This window comes from Nannospalax galili, unplaced genomic scaffold (genome assembly GCF_000622305.1).
Source record: "Nannospalax galili isolate Female #2095 unplaced genomic scaffold, S.galili_v1.0 scaffold459, whole genome shotgun sequence".
NCBI lineage: Eukaryota > Metazoa > Chordata > Mammalia > Rodentia > Spalacidae > Nannospalax > Nannospalax galili.
In genome coordinates this window covers 736937-746596 of record NW_008344211.1, presented here as the reverse complement: position 1 = coordinate 746596, position 9660 = coordinate 736937, and the positions used below count along the sequence as shown (strand labels likewise).

At 54.5% G+C, this 9660-nt stretch overlaps 1 protein-coding gene across 1 annotated transcript in view; it reads right to left on the bottom strand.

The window, feature by feature from the left end:
* LOC108491201 (piezo-type mechanosensitive ion channel component 1-like) overlaps positions 1-9654 on the bottom strand; it is a 42823-nt gene extending 33169 nt beyond the window's left edge. Inside the window, exon 1 of the mRNA XM_029567140.1 lies at positions 9436-9654. Within this exon, the coding sequence (XP_029423000.1) occupies positions 9436-9499 (64 nt within the window). The 5' untranslated portion in view covers positions 9500-9654. The remainder of the gene's footprint in view (positions 1-9435) is intronic.
* Between the last annotated feature and the right edge of the window lie 6 nt (positions 9655-9660).

Sequence of the window (9660 nt, the reverse complement as noted above, 5' to 3'; positions counted from 1 at the left end):
TGCAACGCTGCAGAGGTCAGAAGAGGGCTTCGGATTCTCTTGGAACTGGAGTTAAGGACGGTTCGTAGCCACCATGTGGGTGCTGGGAATCGAACCCAGGTCCTCTGCAAGAGCAGTCAGTGCTCTTAACCACTGAGCCATCTCTCCAGCCCCATAAATACACATTTTTTTAAAAGAAAAGAAACAGGGCAACTCTTGCCTGCTGACGTATTGGTCTCATCTTGCAGTGTCTGCTGCCATGGCTTAGAGAGGAGGGTGAGACTGGGAAGTCAGAGGCCTGAGGTTGTCACAGTGGTCACTACAGCTCTAGGGACACACACATATGCCTAAGGAGGCCAGAAGAGGGCATTGAATCTTCTGGAGATATAGTAGGTTCTGAGCTGTCCTTCGGATTTGGGTGCTGGGAATGAAACTCTGGTCCTTTCCAAGAGCAGCATGGACTCTTAACTACTAAGTGACTTTTCCATCCCTTGCATTTTTTTCCCTCCACATAGTAATATTTCTTTGTTCTTGACTACAGATCTGCTTTTCTTTTTCTTTTTTTTGTCTTTTTTGAGACGGGTCTCCTTGTAACCCCAGCTGGCCTGGAACTATGTAGACCAGGCTGGCCTCGAACTCACAAAGATCCACCTACCTCTGCCTCCCAAGTACTGGGATTAAAGGTATGCACCACCATGCCCAGCCCTGATTCTGTTCTTGTAGACAACCTGAGTTCAGTTCCCAGCAGCCACATTGGGTGGCTTACAACACCCTGTAACTCCAGCTCTAAGGGATCACACACCCTCTTCCTGACTCTGGGGCACCTGTGCTTGTGCACCTTCCCACACATAGACACAGACATATACACATAATTAAAAGAATAAAATCTTTAAAAGGGAAATGAGACCATCCACTGGCCTAATGGCTGTTTTTATCCTTTTCCTCTCCATGCTGTCAGAGGCCCAGTGACAATAGTGACCCCACATGACCCTTGCTCTGTGGTTTCTGTCCTGGGGGGAGGGTTTCTGGTGCTGTGTGTGAAGGAACAGGTTGGAAGTTTACTCCAGTTGCCTGAGGTCACTCTGTGGGCAGGTATGCCCAGGTCTGGCCAGCCTCTGTTCCCTACATCACCTACTGTGAGACTGTCACATGCATGTTTGTGGGCTGTCCTTGATGGCATAGCATTGTGGGCTGCAGCCTGTCCCTCAGCCCCTGTGAATCGGGCCAGGGCTCCATCCTCCTCACCCTTGATATTGTCCAGCTGCTTCCAGTGTCCAGTCTCCTGGGCACATATCTACAAAACGTCTTCCGGCTCCCTGTGGTTCCAAGCCCTTCCCAGGTTCTAACCTGCAGCCTGGGCAGATGTGGGGTTCTTGGTTCTCTTCCCACTAATGAACCCACCACTGTCCCCATCTTCCTGGGTATGTCCTAGTGTCTATGTGTGGGAAGGTGCACAAGTACAGGTGCCCCAGAGTGGAGAAGAGGGTGTGTGATCCCCTAGAGCTGGAGTTACAGGATGTTGTAAGCCACCCAATGTGGCTGCTGGGAACTGAACTCAGGTTGTCTCCAAGAACAGGACCAGTTCTAAACTGCTGAGCCATCTCTCCAGGCCCCTTGTTTTCATTTTTAAACTCCTGTAATGTCAGGATGCTGCTCTGTGTTGAAGGGTGTTTTAACCATAAACAGAAATCAAGTAAATGAGAGGGAGAAAGAGGAGAACCAGAAGCATGCCTGGCACCACAGCAGAGGCAGATACTCCAGCTGGCAGCTAGGGTGTGAAGTTGCAGCAAACATCAGGCTTTGGGGGTTTCAGGAGATGACTACCAAGCCTCAGGTCTGTGGTCCCCAAGGCTCCTCCTCAGGCTACCTGCCCAGGACCTACCCCTCATCCTCAAGTCCCCAACAGATACAGGCCTTCGGTGCACGTGCTGGGAGTTTATTCCCTTTAACAGTTTAATTTTCCGACTGGGAATTCTTGGAAAAGGCAGGTGGAATCTATATACAGGAGGGGAGCCAAGCTCAGAAGAGGCCACCTAACACACCTGGGCCCTGCTGGGATCGGGGGCATGATCTGCATTATCCCTCTGGGCATCAACCAGGCCCTGCAGAAACTCTACCTGTAGGATTCAGGGCCTGGGACAGCTTCACGTTCTTCAGGCCCCAGCAGCTGCTCCCTGGGCCCATTTTAGGTACCCATTCGATGGCAAAGGAAACCACAGGAGACTGAGGGGCCATCATCTCTCAGCAGCCTGAACCCAGGGAAGAAGTGGCCCCAGCTATATATACTTAGAGAGAAAAATAGCGTGCACGTTGCAGCCTGGTAAACAGCCGTGGCTGACCCTCACCAGTCCGTTAGAGGGAACCAAAAATACCCCCTATAATTATGTTATTAAAACACACCAGAAAAATGGACCCACCCCACTCAGCAAGGGTTCCTAGGATGACTAAGGGAGTCAGGAGGCTGCACATACTGGCTGAGGCATCTGTCATCAACCAGGGGGCCAGTCTGACAGGACAGCTGCCATCTTCCTCCAAGATGGCACTCACTTCCCCATGGTGGCCTGCTCCCCAAGGGACCAGTGTGAGTGGCCTCCTGGGCACAGCGTGTGATCATCATCCACAAACGGGACCCAGTGTCCACTCCAGAGAAACATCAATGAAAGGACAGAACTGCCCGACACCAGAAACCTAGGAGCAACTGAAGAACATGAAGGAACCCCAAAATAACAGTGGACAGCCCAACCATGAAAGGAAAGACGAGAAGAACGAGGCCACACGCGGCAGCCGGCAATCACACTGGGAGGGAAGAGCGAGGGCAGGACTGAGCTCTTCTCCTGGGAATGGGGGAGGGAGGGTTCAAAGCATTAAAGGGAAATTTATGTGTAACTTACCTATGAACAGTGCTATCCTCACCTGAGTTTTCAAGTTCCCACACCCTACCACAGTCTGAAAATACGAAACAGAAAACTCCAGTATACAATTTATAAGTTTTAATAATTTTTTTTTTTTTGGACTAGGTGTCCCTATTCCCAGTCAGCCTAGAAGTCACTATGAGGACCAGGCTGGCCTCCCCAGGGCTGGGATTAAAGGCCACCATGCCCCAGCAAGTTTTAATAACTTTTTTTTTTTTTTTTGAGGCAAGGCATCCCTGTAGCCCCAGCTGGCTTGGAACTCACTATATAGACTAGGCTGGCCTTGAACTCAGATCCACCTGCCTCTGCCTCCCAAGTGCTGGGATTAAAAGCGTGAGCCACCCACCTGGCAGAAAGTCAGTTCTTTCTATCATGTGGGCCCCGGAGATTGAACTCAAGTTGTCAGGCTTGCAGAGCAAGTGCCTTTACCCACTGTATCATCACGTCAGCCCTTAAATAACTTAATACAGTATGCTATGGTAATTATCCTATTCATTATTAAGTGTTGTGGTTAATCTCTATGCCTAATCTAAAAATTAACCCTTATCACAGGCACATGTGCAGGGAAAAATGGCATACAAGGCTTGGTACCATGGCAGGCTTCTGACATCCTCCAGGGGTACTTGTTGTTTAAGAAAGATATTTTATTGACTGCAAGAGGTCCACAGGGTTTCTTGTTCACTTTGTGGTGCTGGGACCAAGCCCAGGGTCTCCCACATGCTAGGCCATCACTATGACTGGGGACTGAACCAGGGTCTCGCACATGAGAGGCCATCACTATGACTGAGGACTGAACCAGGGTCTCGCACGTGAGAGGCCATCACGATGACTGAGGACTGAACCAGGGTCTCGCACGTGAGAGGCCATCACGATGACTGAGGACTGAACCAGGGTCTCGCACGTGAGAGGCCATCACGATGACTGAGGACTGAACCAGGGTCTCGCACGTGAGAGGCCATCACGATGACTAACTTCTACTCCACTATCCCTTTTTCACTTTTTACTTTGAGGCAGGGTAAGGCTAAGCTGTCCAGGCAGGCCTTGAACTTGCAATCCTTCTGTATCAGCTTCCAGAGTAGCTGGGACCAGGCTGGGCTCCACTGGGAGTCTTGAAGCATGTCCTCTGAAGATGAGGGGATTACTATAATTGAAAACTTGGTGGGGGGGGGGCCTCGGGCCTCTCCCAACCTCTCCTCCCTCCCTGGCTTCCACCTCAGGAAGCCTCTCTGCAGGTCTCTTGGGGCCTCATGCAGCCCCAGGAGCACCCACTCTAGCAGCTCATGATCCACCAGGCCCATTGGGCTCCTTCTAAGGAGGCTCTGAGGGCCCTGGAATGCCACACTGGACCTGTCTTCTAGCCTAGCTTCTTCTTCGCCTAGCCGTGCAGCACCCATGGGAAAGCACACAGGGGCGCCTGGCGACGACCATGGGGGAAAATGCTGGACTCCCTGCCAGCCTTTCCCCAAGGAGGGCTGATCAGCCTACCTCCCCAGCCTGGGGGTGAGATCCACACCCCGGTGACCAGAGATCAGAGCCTGAAAGTGGCCTTAAAGTTTTTATAGCTCCATTTACAGGGGAGATGAGGCTCAGAAAGAGAGGGCCAGGTAAGCTCACAGCAAAATGAGGGGGGTGCTTCCTCCCTCCAGACTGGCTGCCCCCCACCGTATACCTTCCTGTCCCCGTCCCCTTCCCTTTCCACCAGGGTCTCCCCTCTGCTCACCCAAAGTCAGCTGGGCCTTCTGAGCTCAGCACCAGGTAACCCAGTTCCCTGCCCTGACCATTCACACTTCGTTGTCCATCCCAATGGAGGGAGGAGCAGACCACTTTGAAAGGCATTAATGGGGTACCTCATATGGAGAGAATGTTGGGAGAACCTATTTGGGGTGTCACCATTGGGGACTCCTTTGAGGTGGCACTCTTTGGGGGCCCTGTTTTGGATGGCATTCCTTCTTGAGAGCATTTTTGGACAGCATTATAAGGCCCCTCTAAGGGGGCTATTGAGAGCCCATTTTGTGGGTGTAACTTGCTACATCTCCTCTTCTCCCCATCTATGAATAGTAAGGGGCTCACAGCACCCTCAGGCCTGACCAGGAGAGTGAGAGCTCTCTCACCTCTACCGCCACCACCTCCTACCCCGTCTATGGCCAGGAGCCACTGGCCTGGAACCAGAACTTGGCTCCTGGCTCCCACCCAGCACTGTGTCCCATAAGACCTGGATGAGAGGATGCATGAATGAACGTGGAGCGCCCAGGAAGAGGCTCATGTGAGCATGCAGCTGAGCGTTCTGTGCACAGTGCAGGTCTGCAGACTCCCTTGGGGACAGGTCCTGGGCAACAGATCCCTGCCCGGCCCTCCGTATCTAATCTTCCCAAGAAGCATCCTATGTGTTCAAGGGACCCTAGTGGTGGATGGCCCCCTTCTACTAGGTACCCTGGATGCCTGACCTGGTTACTGAAGCCAACGCCTGGCTGTGCAGCACCCATGGGAAAGCACACAGGGGCACCTGGCCACCAAGACCATGGGGGAAATGCTGGACTCCCTGGCCAGTCTTTCCCCAAGGAGGGCTGACCGGCCTACCTCCCCAGCCTGGGGGTGAGATCCACACCCCAGTGACCAGAGATCAGAGCCTGAAAGCGGTCTTAAAGTTTTTATAGCTCCATTTACAGGGGAGATGAGGCTCAGAAAGAGAGGGCCAGGTAAGCTCACAGCAAAATGAGGGGTTGCTGTCTACTGTCCTCCACCCACAAACCACTCCAGCAAAGCTGGCAAGGGAGGCCTCCACCCACAGCACTTGCTCCAGCAGCCTCCCTCTGTCCTCCCAGTAACCTTCCACCCCAGGTCCTTCCATAGGAATCTGCCAAGAGGAAGGGTAGCTATCCCCACCCAGGCAAGGAAAAGTTCATGCCCAGGTTGTCCCTTCCCACCCGGGTGATCTTGGGCCTGTGAATTAACTATGGACTGGGTCCTAACCCTGAACAGCTGCAATCCGACATGGATTTCAAAAGTCAATGGTGGGACAGAGAGCAGGTGTGGAGCTGAGCTTTGGTAACAAGAACGGAATGTATACGAAAAAGTGAATGTCTAATTACACATTTCTAAAATAGGTTACAGAACAGCAGCATTCTGCTGAACTGAAAGAGGATCTCAGGAAAGCAGGGAGGTGGTTCACATGGGGCCCAGAGATGGACTCAAAGGGCTTGCCCTCCCCATCTCTGACAGTGACAGAGAGCAAATTTAGTGCTAAGTCAGAACATGCAGGCAGAGACACCGCCCAGGAAGCAGCCTGGGGCCAGGATCAGAGGCTAGCACCTCTGCCCACCCCAGCAAGGTCACTTCCTCTTCAGGACCCTCCCCCTGGCTGCCAGTGAACCCTTCGAGAAGATTTTGGTAGGCCATGTGATCTATTCTCAGTTCTCAGAAGGTCCCCAGCTCCTCCCTTAAACACACTGGGACCTACTGGGTTCCCCATCCTGCTTACTCATTCCCTCCCCAGCCCAGCATGAACGCAGTGCCCGCCCCTCTACCAGGCCAGGATGCTGAGGCTCAGCAGGGAGTCCCCCCCCACCCCAGAGATGTGGAGGAAGTAAGACCTCACCCATTCTGTGGCTGCTGAGACAACAGCACCAGTGGCAACTAATGGCCCTGCCATCCTTACTGCTCTTTGGCCCTGGGCTTCAGCAGCAGATTTGACCACTGAATGAGGGTTGACCAGTCCTTGCCCAAGAGGCCAAGCCAGAGACCCTTCCCGCCTGCCAGCCTGAGAGGGGGGTAATAAATGGTGACAGTGAAACTTCTCAGGGACAATGAGCCCAGTCCAGGTGCTGTCCTGTCATGGGTATGCCCCCTAGGCTGCTGTGAATATCATGTTTTGAACACCCCGAGAGCAGAGCCCACGGTGCCCAACCGTAGGCATTTTGCATCCTTACTCTCAGCAAATGAACAAGTTGCAGTTTCTCCCTAGCTGGCTCCTGCTCAGTGTTTAAGGTCCTGGTTGTCCCTGTGAGGCTGAGTCAAGAGAACTGGTCATTTCTATCCCAAGCACAACATACCCTACCCAGACATCTCTGGAAGCTTCCATCCCTGGGTCCTGATCACCTAGGACCCCCAGGTCAGCAAGTGAGTCTGCCTGAGCTGGTCACTACCCCCTGGGGGCTGGGGCATCACCCCGCCTGGCTTTTCAGGTAGTGATCCTGTGTGGGGATGAGGGGGCTGGACACCCCAGGATGATTCAAACCTTCACCAAGGCCTGAGCCAGCCAACATGGTGACTAACCGTGGGAAGGCCATGTTTTGTTTCCAAGGTGGCACAGGTCTTTAATCCCAGCACTCAGGAGGCAGAGGCAGGCGAATCTTTTTGAGTTTGAGGCCAGCCTGGTCTATATAATGAGTTCCAAGCCAACCACAGCTACATATAGTGAGACCCTGTCTCAAAACAAAAGAAAAACAAAAATCAAACCAAACCAACAAACAGCCAAAACACAGGTCCCAAACTGCTGGAAGGATGGAGGGTGAGGGGGCCCTCACAAGAGAATGGAGCGAACATTCCACCGCCAGCAAAACAGCAAGCGGTCCCTCAGGAGACGTCCACACATCATGGCAACAAGCAGGATGCCAGTGTCTCAGGTGTCATCAGGCAGGGCTTTGGGCTGGCTCCATATCCACCTCTCCACCTCCCACAGGTGATGGCCAAGCCCACACTAAGGCTCAGAGTTTGGGTGGGTGTGGCCTGTGCATAGGTATGTTCTCTAGACAGGACTTTATTGGGGGGCAGTAGGGCCTTAGGAAAGACCAGAGCATTAGTCATCAATACTCTTTTGAAAACTCCCCAGGTGACTAACACAGCCTGGGTGGGAACCCCCTGAGCTGGCAAAGCCTCCTCCACATCCTAACCCAACTCAAACTGGAAGCTTCCACCACCCACACACTAAAGCCAAGAAGCCAGGGGGCCTCAGAGCCTGGACTGATCCTAAGGGATCACAAGCTCCAGCTGGCAGTCAGTCAGACCTGGCCTCATGGCCAGCTTCGGTACTGCACACGAGCTGAGAATGGTTTTTACATTTTTTAACGGCCGGAAAAAATATCAGAATATTACATAATGTGAAAACATTTACCATCTGGTTGGTCAGAGAAAACTGCCAGTTTTGTCCAAGAGTGGTCTCTGTCTGTGGCAGAGAAGCCCTTCAGGAAGAAACCTTCCTTCCCACACAAGACAACCACCTACCCCCAGCCCTGTCCTTGTCTCCAAGCCCTGGAGGTTAAGGAGCCTCGGGACAGACACAGGTCAGGCTGCCCCTTTAAGAAGCTTACCTGTCTTCCTCACCAACACCATCCACCCATTCAGCCTTTTTTTTTTTTTTTTAACTGTCTGCCTGTTTACAGGCCAGTTAGGAAAACAAGCAATGTGGGTGTCCTGGCCCCTGGCTCTCCGGAGTCCAGGCTGAGCTAAGGACAGTGTCCCCAGGTCCCTCCTTTCCAAGCTCAATGGTTTTCATTGATTCCTGCCTTGAAATTTTTCCCCCAGTCTCACATTTCGGTGCTGCCACAGTGGAGCTGCCCCGAATCCCTGACACCCCAGGCGTCTGTTCCTAGGAAGTCTACCTAGGACGGTGGTGAGTAAGCAGGCTCTCTGAAGGGGCTGCAAAGCGCCGGGGATCAAACAGAACCCCCACCTCCGATTGGTGGGTTTCCACGCCGCAGACAGACTTTCACAACGAAAACCGCTCGATCTCTCTGTGGGCTAACTTAATCAGGACATGGAGAAAGTTACATGCGGAGGAAGAGGTCCAGGGGGAGTAAGGCGGATGAGCTGCTGGGTACGATACCCTAGGCGAGGCAGAGGCTAGAGGGGTGCTGAGAAGCCCAGCAGTGGGGTACCTGGAGAAAACCGAAGGGGAGGGTGCTTTCGGTAAGCGGGGGACACTGATGCCAGGGTTGGGGAGCTCCAGCTCTGACACCAGGCCAGCGCCTCCAGGGACGCCCTCTGCCCCAGCCCCTCTGGAACAGGGCCTAGTAGGGCTTGAGGAAGAGAACAGCCTTTTCCAAAGCAAGGGGCAGATTGCCTGGCCGCGGGGACGAAGAGCGCCAGGGGCTGGCCACGGGCTGCGCCCAGGGCTGGGACGTTAGTTCTGGTAGGAAAACTCCAACTTGAAAAGCTGCAGGCAGGAAGCCGCCTTCTCCCAGATTGGTCAGGAAGTCCTGATCCAAGTTTTACTTTTTTTTTTTTTTTTTTTTAACACTAACGAGAAAAGAGATTCGCGCTCTCCTCGCTGCTCGGGCGCCAACAGCCCCTCGCGGGGCCCCTCCTCCCAGTCCTCGCCCAGACGGCGGCGCGCTGTCCCGGGCGCTCCTGGACCCGCGGCGCTTCCACTGGGTGCCCAGCCCGAGCCCGCGGAGGCCGCCAGCGCGCTCATGCCTCAGGAATGCGGGCGCCCGCGTCTGCGCGTCCCGGGGAACCTCCGCGCCTGGCCGCCCCCACGCGCACCCTCGGGGGGTGCGGGCAGCCCGGGGGTCTCGGACGCAGCCTTCCCCCCGTGCCCTCCACTCACCCGCCAGGAGCGTGCAGGGCAGCAGCAGCCAGTAGAGCCCGGCGCCCAGCACGTGCGGCTCCATGCCGCCGCCCCGGGTCGCGCCGCCGCGGCTAAGGGGACGCCCGGCGGCCGGGGAACCGGCGCGCCATGGCGCACAGGGCGGGTCTCTGCACGTGCGGCGCTCCTCCGCCCGGACCTCCCCTGGGCTTCCAGGGACCCGCGCGCCGCCGCCTCCTCCTCAGG